Source organism: Pimephales promelas, chromosome 7 (genome assembly GCF_988280905.1).
Source record: "Pimephales promelas chromosome 7, fPimPro1.hap1.1, whole genome shotgun sequence".
Lineage (NCBI taxonomy): Eukaryota > Metazoa > Chordata > Actinopteri > Cypriniformes > Leuciscidae > Pimephales > Pimephales promelas.
The window spans coordinates 34760500-34773977 of record NC_142775.1 but is presented as its reverse complement, the minus strand read 5'-3'; the positions used below and the strand labels follow the sequence as shown (position 1 = coordinate 34773977).

Here is a 13478-nt window from a genome sequence, read left to right as displayed (position 1 = left end):
TTTCTGGTTAAACACCAACAAATGTACCATCTATTGTAAAAGTTTGTGTTTATGTATGTCTATGTATACACACACACACACACGCGCACACACACACACACACACACACACTCACCTAAAGGATTATTAGGAACACCATACTAATACTGTTTGACCTCATTTCACCTTCAGAACTGCCTTAATTCTACATGGCATTGATTCAACAAGGTGCTGAAAGCATTCTTTAGAAATGTTGGCCCATATTGATAGGATAGCATCTTGCAGTTGATGGAGATTAAGGGATGGACATGGTCAGAAACAATGCTCAGGTAGGCAGTGGCATTTAAATGATGCCCAATTGGCACTAAGAGGCCTAAAGTGTGCCAAGAAAACATCCCCCACACCATTACACCACCACCAGCCTGCACAGTGGTAACAAGGCATGATGGATCCATGTTCTCATTCTGTTTACGCCAAATTCTGACTCTACCATCTGAATGTCTCAACAGAAATCGAGACTCATCAGACCAGGCAACATTTTTCCAGTCTTCAACTGTCCAATTTTGGTGAGCTCTTGCAAATTATAGCCTCTTTTTCCTCTTTGTAGTGGAGATGAGTGGTACCCGGTGGGGTCTTCTGCTCTTGTAGCCCATCCGCCTCAAGGTTGTGCGTGTTGTGGCTTCACAAATGCTTTGCTGCATACCTCGATTGTAACAAGAGGTTATTTCAGTCAAAGTTGCTCTTCTATCAGCTTGAATCAATCGGCCCATTCTCCTCTGACCTTCAGCATCCAAAAGGCATTTTCGCCCATGGATTCTTGGCCTGGGCAAGATATTCAGATCCTAAATACACTATAAAAATAAATTGTAAAAATAATAAAAGATTAAAAACATGCAGTGAATAAATGCAATTAATTAAGAAGACTGATTAACTATTGATAGCACAATTATATCGTTCATTAGTAAATTTAATTTCAAACTCATAAATAAACCAAATAGGAAAGCATAATAGCGTAAAACAGTAAGCACTGTAATTCTACCCTTGATAAGTTTATAAGGCGAGAAATACAAATGTGTTCAAAACAGAAATGTGCAGCTCATACTTTTATTAAAATGCTTATGTGAACTCTTCTCTACGAACTTGAGTGTTATTAGATGAATTAGATGAGTTTCCTATATGCACACAGCCCCTTTCCGGCATCCTTTCACATCTCCTTCAAAAGATTTAATGATTTTGATGTAATTCTACAAAGACAAGATTAATACGCATTTAATTATGTGGTAATCAAGAACATTCATTATTTTTTTTTTTTTTTTACACTATTTTCAGTAAAAACCATTCAAAACCACAAACACCATCTGAAACAACCCAAACAAAATTATGACTCGGCAAGTGTACGTACAAAATAAATAAATCTTTATTAATGATTTGCATTAAAGATTATCCCTCATGCATCCCAGGCGGAAAGGGAACACACCCCCTTAGTCGCATAAATCAATTAGTATTACAATTCATTTCATCTTAGACAACAAAAAAACTCATTCACACTGAGGAAAATTAAGTTGAACACTTTAAATCCAGAAGCAGATTTGACAGACAATCCTCTGCTGGCTTTAAGAATAAAAAAATATTTAAAAAGCGTGCTAGTGTATATTTATATATATATTGTATGTATAAAGAGAATTTAGTGCTTTCTTCTCACAGGACAAAATGTTTATGAATGTGCTCCGAAGGCTTAAGTGTCTTATCTATACATACAGTATGTGATAGACTATCAACAGGAAATGAAGACAGCTGTGTGCATTTTGAGTAGAACAGTAGTTGTGATTGGTCAGTTCAAGTTTAAGAGAGAAAAAAAAAAGTGAAATGTATTGCACGGTTAGTTCCTCACAGAGGCTGATTTAGAAAACAAGTCTGATTACAGTAGACATTTTTGTCCTAGACAAACAAACACAGAAACACTCAAACAGAAAACTTTAGTCACCCACAAGTCTTTTCAAACATTCGACAAGACCTGCATCACATACTTAAATACATCCCAAAAGATTCATTACATTTCTGTAATATGTACCAGACGGATGCCACAATAAGCCGTGTGCCCTTTGCGGATTTGGACAGGGGAAGATCTCAACCGCTGCATATGTGGAATCTGGACTTGAAGACATGATTCAGATTCACTGCAACTCGACAGTCCAGAAGCATTGGAGTCTGGAAGGGCTTCACAGACAGAACCAGAAAGAAGTGCTGGGCCTTTCTCAGTGCAAAGCTTTAACCAGTGTTCGTTGAGACTATTTCACAGGATTTACTACTTCTTCACCTGCAGAAGGAAACAAAACCGAGATACTGTCTGAAAAGACCGGAAACTGTCAACTGCCTTCTAAAGCATATTGTCGGATACTCAAAATTACACAGACCTTTTTACAATTATATTAAAATATATATCGATACATTTCGGTACTGATTGAATTCTTCATGTAATTATTAGGGACGGTAAGATTCACCAATTCGCATCGGTGCCTCGGCATAAAAGCTAACGATGCATCGATTTAAATAAGTGTGCATCGGATACAAGTTGGCATTTGTGTCGCGATGCATCGTTTCTAACATCTGCATCGGTAAAAAAAAAGATTGAATCATATGTAATTATTAGTAGATGCGCAATACTTTTACTATTTAGAAAGTGACCAATCTTATTATGTAACTGCTGCGTTCACGCCGAACGAAAATTTCCATGTTAAGTCATAGTAAAGACGAGTATAATAGAACTGTTTGTGAAAGGTTTTTTTAATTTTATTTATGTGTATTGTTTATGTTAAAACAGCACCTGCTTTCATTAAACTTTTTGGTTTTGTAAAAAAATATGAAAGAACCATGCGTTAAAAGTCAGATGGCACTTAAGCTACTTTTATGATTTGCTGTATGTCTGAATAAAAGAAATAAAAATTCACTATCTATACCATATTGAACTGCATAGCATATATATATATAGTGTTACGCACACACTACTGTATATATATATATATATATATATATACTGTGTATATATATATATATATATAGTGTTACACACAGTCAAACCAAAATTTATAATTTATTCAGACACCTTCAAAATTTCTCACATTATAACAGTTTATTCGCTATAGTTTAGAGAATGGTAATAAAATATGGCAAGAACTCCGAGAGTTATTAAATCAGTTGATATTTCACTGGTTTTGTCCATGCTTCTGTTAGACTGTCTCACAAATGAATAAGGTAGAATATCTGTCAGCTGTTAAATTTAAATACACAATTAGATCATACTAATTTAGGTCAACCAATTACCAAATAAAGATTAATTTTGTTCAGTCTGTAGTGTAAAAAGGTCGTAGTGTAAAAATTAGCAATTAAAGAAAAAACACTGAAGCAAATCATGGTCAGGTCAAAGTGTCTGATTAATTTTTGGTTCCAAATTTTAATAGATTTTATTGGTAGTCCACTGTATGATATTATTTTTGGGTATAATATGTCACAGTTTATTTTATTTTGCTATCCTCACTTGCATAAATGAACTATAGTGGCCTGCACCCACTTGGGAAAAAATAAAATAAAAAATGATGTCCAGTGTCTGAATAACTTTTTGTTTGAATATATATATAGTGCGTGGAGTGAATTGTTTTATTTGTAATACTGCAGTGAAAAATATCAAATTGTGTGGAAATTATTTTTGGAAAGGCTGTCTTACAAATTATGAACGCATGCAAAAACAAAATATTGAATATAATGTAGTTAATGTATGCTTTTCCCTCTGAGCTTTTGGTTTTCCTATGCATTTCTTGCAGAGTAAATTAAAACCTGTAACTGTAATTTTGCCAAATAATTTTGTCAGATAAAGAAATGTCAGATGTTTTGTTCTTCTTTCATTCAAATATGAAATATTTTCCTCATATATTGATGGCTTAATTGAACTTGTAGCGTCATTAAAACAAATATCCTGACATCACTTTTGACCACTACTATATATACAGATATATATATATATATATATATAGTGCGTGGAGTGAATTGTTTTATTTGTAATACTGCAGTGAAAAATGTCAAATTGTGTGGAAATTATTTTTGGAAAGGCTGTCTTACAAATTATGAACGCATGCAAAAACAAAATATTGAATATAATGTAGTTAATGTATGCTTTTCCCTCTGAGCTTTTGGTTTTCCTATGCATTTCTTGCAGAGTAAATTAAAACCTGTAACTGTAATTTTGCCAAATAATTTTGTCAGATAAAGAAATGTCAGATGTTTTGTTCTTCTTTCATTCAAATATGAAATATTTTCCTCATATATTGATGGCTTAATTGAACTTGTAGCGTCTTTAAAACAAATATCCTGACATCACTTTTGACCACTACTATATATACAGATATTTATATATATATAGTGCGTGGAGTGAATTGTTTTATTTGTAATACTGCAGTGAAAAATGTCAAATTGTGTGGAAATTATTTTTGGAAAGGCCGTCTTACAAATTATGAATGCATGCAAAAACAAAATATTGAATATGATGTAGTTAATGTATGCTTTTCCCTGTGAGCTTTTGGTTTTCCTATGAATTTCTTGCAGAGTAAATTAAAACCTGTAACTGTAATTTTGCCAAATAATTTTGTCAGATAAACAAATGTCAGATGTTTTGTTCTTCTTTCATTCAAACATGAAATTTTTTCCTCATATATTGATGGCTTAATTGAACTTGTAGCGTCATTAAAACAAATATCCTGACATCACTTTTGACCACTACTATATATACAGATATATATATATATACAGAACACACACATACCGGTATGTGTTTCAAGCACTTAACAGATCTGTATTGAGCATAATGTGATCCATCAAACCAACCTCCATCCTCTGTTCTGCTGCTTACACAGGAGGCTTCCTGGCTGGAAGAGGAGATCTATGTGGCGACACAGCAGCTAGAAGCTCGTTCACAATCTCCTGCCTGATTTCATGAGCGAGGCTATCTTTAATCTGCGGGAGGATACAAGAAATGATGTTAGACTGCATTACAGGCAGGAAAATCAAACACTAACTATATAGTAAGACCACCTAAAATGTGAATAATTTGAATTATTTACATGAAATTACATTTCAAAGTGACAATAATGCAGTTATAGTCAAGTATGCCAAACATTCACAAAGTGGACAAGTTTGGATTAGTCCCAGATGTAAGAGTAACGTGAGACCACGTTTATTTGTATAGCACATTTCCCACAAGTTTCAGGGTAACACTTTACAATAAGGTTCATTAGTTAACATTAGTAAATACATTAACTAACATGAACTAACGATGAGCAATGCATTAGTTACAGTGTTTTTTAATCTTTGTTAATGTTACTTAAAATAAATACAGCTGTTCATTGTGTGTTCATGTTAGTTCACAGTGCATTAACTAATGTTAACTAATTCAACCTTTGTTGGAATGTTGGAATTAATATTAACTAAGATTAATAAATGCTGAAGAATTATTGTTCATTCTTAGTACATGTTAACTAATGTAGTTAACCAATGAACCTTATTGTAAAGTGTTACCAGTTTCAATTTACTGTGAATAAATTTGTTTAGGATTGGAGATTATGATAGATAGATAGATAGATAGATAGATAGATAGATAGATAGATAGATAGATAGATAGATAGATAGATAGATAGATAGATAGATAGATAGATAGATAGATAGATAGATAGATAGATAGATAGATAGATAGATAGATAGATAGATAGATAGATAGATTATCTATTATAGACCATTTCACAAGATGTAAACAACACTGGTCCAGAAGCACTTCCTGTTTCAGTTTTTTAACACTACATAAAAGCTGGGATAAAATACAACCAACAGAAAATTTAAAACTGAATCAAAAAGTTAAACAAACATCTTTAAGATGTTTTCTTTACATGTGAAATAAAGAAAACAGTTACAAACTGAAACAGGAAGTGCTTCTGGACCAGTGTTGTTTACATCTTGTGAAATGGTCTATAGATTATCAATTATCTCGACAATGCAATTTTGACCCATCTTCATAATTAGGTGTGACTTATTTTAGGAAATTATGGTATCTTGTTTCTAGAAAAGCACAATTTTTTAAAAAGAACTACTATCATACTACCGAAAAATATAGTTAAAGTTGTTACAACTTAACTTTAGTTACGCCCCAACACAACATACTGTATGTGTAAACCTGTCGTACAGCAACACTCACAATGATGTTAAACAATCTGAAGAGTTTTTTTTCCCCTCCATATATGAAATCCCAAGAACTGGCAGTGATGTGAAGTGTCAAATATACAGTATTGACACACCGATGAAGAACATCAGGTCTTGCCAGGCTGTTACATCACCCCACAGGCCTTGAAATTTACTTCAACAAATTCAAATTCAGTCCAAGTTTCCGTTAGAAGCATCAGAACTGCTGGAACATGGAGACTTGTAAATCAGCATAAACTGATGCATGATATTTCATGAGCAAATCTGTCAATCATCACACACACACCAAAAACCATCACAGCTACAAAGGACTCGCTCTAACGGTGCCAAAGACACAGTCAAATATGCTTTTTCCACTTTCTTTGAGACGGGGACGGAAAACACATGCTGCTTTTGTGTCTCCATATCATTATTTTCTAGATGTTTTGGCAGCATCTAACAGTATTTTTACATGTCTGTCTGGAAAACTCAATTGTGATGGGTCAGTCTTGGCATTTTGCTGTCAGAAATGTCTTGTTACATACCACGGCTCTCTAAAATGCTTGAATCTGATTGGTCAGTCACAACATTTCTGTTGCTAGAACGATTGTTTTGTTCACTGTAATGGATTATTAGATAATAAACAGGTACGATTTTAAAACGGTTTGCTCTCAAATGAATATTTCATGTCCCCGTCATAATGCAAGTAGTGAAACGCTGTGTAATAAATTAACCCTTAAACGTCCGTCTTGTTTGAACTTGTTCGTTTGCAGTGTTATTTTAGTATCATTGAGTAGTTTTATAAATGAGTATTTTAGCATCATATTACAGTTTGTATTAATATTTTGAACTTAGTATTTTTTTCCCTTTTAATTTTAGTCAAAGTATTAGTAATTTTGTAATATGATTTTGTTTTTATTTTAATATTTTTTATAAATATGTCTGTATAGTTTTATTCAGGTTTAGTTATTTTAGTAAATCAAGTTAAATTAAATGAAAATAAAAAATGTTGCCTTGGCTAAAATAAAAATAATATATATAATATAAAAAAACATAAAAAAATTGTTGCTTGAAATAAAATAAACGCAGCGTTTATTTTATTTCAAGCAACAATTTTTTTTATGGTTTTAATTTTAGTTTCAGTTCACTATAATAACCCTGGCTCAAAGTTGCTTGATAGAAATAGTTTCTATTTGCGGAAGCTTTGCGTTTAATGAGCTGATAAACTTTTTGAACTCAAATATTATTATTTTTTTGCGATAACAACCGATTGGATGTACAGTACATTACACCTTACATATTGGCCATTGACAATGCTGTACATCAGTCGGCTCATTCGGATAAATGTACAAGTTCTCTCACCTCTTGAATAAGATGTTGCAGGTCACCATTCCCTCTACTTCTACTCCTCCACTCGGTGGGAGAGCAGTCCTCAGCCGTCCTGCTCCTGCGACCATCCAGCGACGACTCTTCTTCATCTCTGCTGAACTCTAAAGTAGTCGGTGTCAGGTTCGGCTCCATCCTTTCCGGGGATTCAGGCCCAGGAACCTCCATTCCAGGCCGCGGAGGGACGGTGGGTGTGAGGTTGAGGGTGGCCCGGTAAACGGTGCCTCTTTGCAGGGAAGGAGAGCAACAGTCATGTGATCGGTTGGATCTGCCAGGGCTGGATGCTCTCGACGAGCGGCCTGAACTGAGTGTGGGAGCATCATATCCCAGCTCAGATTGAAGGTACAACTGCTCCTTCAGGAGGTCCGTCACCTGTACATTCATATACGAGAATTGGAAAAGGAAACAGAGTAGAATAAGGCATGGAAATGATATCCGATACAGGAACCAGTAACATGAGAATAATCCACTCACCGGCTCCATGGCCCGCAGCGCTGAAGAATTAGACAGGCTTTCCATGCTGTGACCTCTCTGCATGCCCTGTGAGACACGTGTTTGTTACTAAAGAGTCAAATCTAGTCTCTTTTGATCAACAAAGCTGCGTTTATTTGATCACAAGCAAAGTAAAAACTGTAATATTGTGAAATATTCTTTACAATTTATAATAATGGTTTTCTATTTTTACATAAAAAAAAAAAAAAAAATCCAGTGATTCAAAGCTGAGTTTTCAGCATCATTACCCTAGTCTTCAGTCACATGATCATTCAAACATGCTGATTTGGTCCTCAAGGAACATTTCTTAATATTATCAATGTTGGAAACAGTTTTTTTTTAGGGGACTGGGATATGTTTGGTTTTTAGGATTTGTTGATGAATAGAAAGTATAAAAAAAGCATTTATTAGAAATAAAAATCCTTTGTGAATTATAAATGCCTTTCCTCTGAAAGTTGATGCATCCTTGCTGAATAAAAGTAATAATAATAATAGAAGTTATAATACAAAAAAAATAAAAAATCTTACTGACCCAGTAGTGTATGTACAAAGTTTCCACATTTTAGTCATTTGTCATCACACTAATGGTATATAATAGTTATTTTGCTAAAATTCAACTCAACACTGCTTTTTGAAAATGTAATATATAAAACAATGTCAGTTTATGGTTATTCTAACTATATCAGGTTCACTGTGAACCTCACATTAGAATTCACATTTAGACTTAATCTGCACTTCCAATCCTAAGAGGCGATAATAAAAAATGAGAAATGCATATTTTGTTATTACCTGCAAACAGATACATACTTTTTGTAATTTAAGGCAGAATAGGACTAAGCTAAGCTATTACAGCATCTTTTATCATTTATAATGAGGCAGCTGCAGTCACATCCACTGACCATGTGGTGGCGGTAGAGGCTGCTGTGCTGGGAGCTGCTGCGCATCTCTTCATTCAGAGAGAGCAGGCGATCCTCCAGCTGAAGCTCCAGATCTTGCAGCTCCTGTCTGACTGCGGTCCGCAGGGTTTCCAGATGTTCCGCCTCCCGCCTGCAACAGCAAAAGTTCAAGTTTTTCAAGTTTCGGTTTTTATCAGTTCTGCAGACTTGGTAAATCACTAATAGAGGTGCAGCGATCGTATCAATTTGAGGTTGAAATAGAAAAACAATAGTTGAACACTATTATTTGCTAGTACAATAACCTTTTCAATAGTGATTAATCATTAGCATGTATGATTTGTTTCCACATTTTAGGGTTCTTGATGAGTTTATTGCTACATCCACCTTTCTCTCCATCAAATTGTAAAGCTGTTCAGTGCAACTTGAAACTAACAAGCTTTTGTAAAAACCGAAATGTGAAAATATTAGTTCAAAATAACTTCTATTTTAAAATATTTTTAAAATTGTAGCTGAAAGCTGAATTCTCAGAAGCAATTAGGCCTACTCTAGTATTCAGCGTCACATGTCCTTTACAAATCACACTAATATGCCTATAAATCATTAGTATGATTCATTTGACAATTCATTTAGTGGCGTTCTCTCTGTAAAATTGTACTGCCATTCAGTGCGACAAGGAACATCTTTTCAATTCGATTTTTCTTTTACAGACCCCCTTAAAGGAATACTCAACTTTTTTTTTTTTGGAAATAGGCTCATTTTACAACTCCCCCAGAGTTAAACAGTTGAGTTTTGACATTTTAAAATCCATTTAGCCGATTTTTTGATATTAAGAAGAATATCAGTAAACAGACAGTTTCTGGCCTCATTGACTTCCATAGTATATTTTTTTCCTACTATGGAAGTCAATGAGACCAGAGACTGTCTGGTTACTGATATTCTTCTAAATATCAGAAAATCAGCTGAATGGATTCGAAAACGGTAAAAATCAACTGTTTAACTCTGGGGGAGTTGTATAATGAGCCTATTTCCAAAAAAAGTGGAGTATCCCTTTAAGGCTCCAGTTTAAAAAGAAGTGTTTTGCCTTTCAAGACCAATGTGTGAGACTTGGACAAAAGGAGCCAGAGGGTGAAGCTCTTTGCCCTTTGGGGCTTGTGATTTTGTTCCTCACCGCTCATCTGGACTAAGATGCTGGTAGACCATAGACTGCTGTCTCATGAGAGCCAGTTCCAGATCCATCATCTGAGTCCGGAAGACGTTCAGACTCCTGCGCCGCATCTGAAGCTCCTGCAACAAGTCGGTAGGGACATAAACATTAGGTTAAAGACTACCCAACATAAACTCTTGCACAAGCTATATGATCATCTCAATTGCATAAGAGGCTTCTACTGATGCAACTCATGTGACTGCTTCCTCTTTGGAAAAGTATGTACCTCATAAAGCAGTTGGACAGAGCGTGGTGTACTGATCCTGTCAATGGGTGTGTCCCCTCCATGCACCGATGAGCTCTGCCAACAAAACCACAGATCAGTTATCACTTATGAGTCACGCAGGAAATACATGTATAAACTGAGCTCGGGATAATGCAGCATGCTGACTCGGCAGAATATTTGCATTTAGGGTGGAATCCGGAACACACTTCCTTGTGTTCTACTTTATGTAGATATATTTAAAACTTTGTGTGAAACTTAACACATATTACAGGTCAAAGGTTAAACACACACAGTTCAAGATCTTTGTGGGGACTCTCTATAGTATAGACATAATGGTTTTTATAATGAACAAACTGTATATTCCATGAACTTACACTAACCCTACTCCTAAACCTACCCATCACAGAAATCTGCATTTTACGTTTTCAAAAAACTAATTCTGTATGATTTATAAGCTTGTTTCATCAAGGGGACCTTGATTTAGTCCCCTGGAGTCAGTGTGCATTCAGGTTGAAGTCTCAACCTATTTATAAACACATGAACACACACAGACACAACCTCTTCTTCATGTTTAATGGGGACTTTCCATAGACAATGATTTTTATACTACCCATCACAGTTGTCCTTTTTTACATTTTCAAAAAAAAAAAAAGTTTTACATTTTCAAAAAAAAATCCCTTAATATGATTTATAAGCCGTTTTCCTCATGAGGACCAAAACATTTCCCCACAAGGACAAGAATTTCAGATATTATTATCTTTGTGGGAACATTTTGTCCCCATAATGTAGGGTTTGGCACCCACACACACACACATGCCTAGAAACACTTCTTAATAAGATGTTCTTTCTCATCAAGACTTTTTTTTCACATTACTTTATTTTTACTAAGTCCAGCCCAATGCAATAGCAAAAACCCCACCAGCTAACCTATTTCTACCATTAGAAAGTATCAGAAACATTACTAATACATCCTTCTCAGGCACAGCCTTATTAAAGGGGTGATGAACTGAGAAATCAAATTTTCCTTGAGATTTTGACATCTAAGAGGTCATAATATTATAAGAATATTCTGTAAGTTTCAGAACTGAAAACATCCTTGTTAGTCCAATAAAAGCTTTTATTGACACCAGGCTCAGCAAACGACTCGCTTTTCAAAATGGGGAACTATGACGTCAAAGAGGATAAAACACCACCCCCGCAGAAGAAGATCAACGCCACGGCCGGTTTAGCCCCGCCCACCGATTCGCGCAGTACGCGCATAGCTAAATAGCATAGGCCTAGTGAGTTGAAACTCATTATAATACGCAAAACTGTTATCCACTCACAGCAGTGGGCGTTTACTTCCAAGTCTTCAGTGCGAGACGCTCATAAAAACCGAGCGTTTTTAAGCTAGGCTCAAAAACTAGGGTAGAAAATAGCCTATTACTGATTCATTTTGATGTTTTTGAACGCAAAAACCAAGCGAACGTCATAAGTTGACCTCAGACAACAATATAATAAAATTTTAAATTTAATAACCAAGTTTAACATAGGATGCAAGACACAAGTATACAAATTATTTAGCAGCTCTCACCTGACCAAGGTTCTGCATTGTCCCACGAATGTCATGGAGGACCCTCATGAGCTGCATCTCTGTGCTGCCCATCGCAGGAGCGGGTGCCGGAGGAGTCCCAACGGAGAAAGGGTAAGGGGTAGACGGATAATATGGATGGCTATAGGGGGCACCGAGGTGATGTGAGGAATTGTTGTACCCCAAATTGTAGGGGGAACTCTGGGACTGCGCAAGATGGTACGGGCTGCCGTGGATGTTCAATGAGGGGCCATAGGGAGCTCCCTGAGAAACGTTGTAAGGTGAAGAGAATTGGTTGTATGGTGTGCTGTGAGGATGTGCATAATGCATATTGTGCTGGGGTGCAACGGTCACCCCCTGTGGTGGAGTAAATGTATGGCTCTGAAGTGGCTGAGGATAAGGCGAGCTCTGCGGTGGTGGGTAGGGAATTCTTGTAGGGTACGAGAAGTTGTAGGGCAATCCATGTTGTGGAGAGTAGAAGGACCCTTGAGGGGGAGGATGAGGGTGGGCTGGACCTGTATAATGAGAAAGGTTTGGGACGCTACATGCGCTCCAGCTTGGACCTTCACCCAGGGGTCTCTGGGGCCAGTCGGCAGGCACACTATAAAGCGAGCTGGAGGAGCGATAATGTTGGGGTATGTTTAGATGGTTTGGTGGTGGTGGTGTTTCCCTATCAGTCTTTGATCTACTTGCTGGAGCAGAATTCAAGAGCGTAGATTGTCTGTCGGCATGATCAACTTCGTCTTCTTCCATGATGGAATCCACTTCTTCCCGGTCACTGCGATTCTCCTCATCGTAGCGGAATGTGTACGAGGGTGGGGTACAGTGCTTGACCGAACCCTTTCCAAGTTGGATGCGCATGGAGGTGACCACTCGAGTCGGGTTGAGTGAAGACATTGGGAGGGAGCTGGATCTCCTAAAAGGATTCCTCTCCGAGGTTTCCCTCAGCAAGTCCTTGTCCCTCACCCATACTCGGCCAGGACGTTCCTCGTCCATTGAGGATGACCTTTGATGGGCCGTCTGCCTCCTTTGAGCCGCGGGATGGCATTGCTCAAGATCCGATGACTCTGGTCCAAAGGATGACTGTAGATCTTCAGGAGAGTCTGGATCCATGCCAAAACCAGGCTGGGATATGTTGCCCTCATGAGTTTCATTTGAATCTGTTGTAGGATTTACAATCACTGTCAAATCCACTTCTGAAGAGTCTGTGACGGGTTCTTGCACTATGTTGGAAGCCCTATCAGAGTCAGGAGAAAGGAGTGGTCCATTGGTGCTAATATTGTCAGAGTTTGGATTGGGAATCTCAGGGACTTGTCTGTTGACTCTTGTCTGGGCTTCCTCGCCCAGAAACATTTTAAAGTTGGGGTTCTCCAACGCTACTGGAGTGCTGACTTCACCTGCATGCGATGTCACTGTAGTTTCACTGTCACAGCTGTCTGAGCTTTCTTGTACCTAATAAAAGTGAGAATGTTCACTTTCATTATCCAATGAACAACTGGTTCTTAG

The 13478-nt window shown here is 36.7% G+C and overlaps 1 protein-coding gene across 2 annotated transcripts in view; it reads right to left on the bottom strand.

The window, feature by feature from the left end:
- Positions 1-1378: 1378 nt before the first annotated feature.
- Positions 1379-13478, bottom strand: part of itprid2 (ITPR interacting domain containing 2) — a 30812-nt gene continuing 18712 nt past the window's right edge. For both annotated transcript variants that reach the window (XM_039683242.2, XM_039683244.2), the window contains 8 exons: positions 11976-13424; positions 10403-10477; positions 10141-10256; positions 8976-9123; positions 8059-8124; positions 7561-7956; positions 4855-4983; positions 1379-2296 (listed from right to left, as the gene is read on the bottom strand). In XM_039683242.2, coding sequence (XP_039539176.2) covers positions 4876-4983; positions 7561-7956; positions 8059-8124; positions 8976-9123; positions 10141-10256; positions 10403-10477; positions 11976-13424 — 2358 coding nt within the window. In that variant the 3' untranslated portion in view covers positions 1379-2296; positions 4855-4875. The remainder of the gene's footprint in view (positions 2297-4854; positions 4984-7560; positions 7957-8058; positions 8125-8975; positions 9124-10140; positions 10257-10402; positions 10478-11975; positions 13425-13478) is intronic.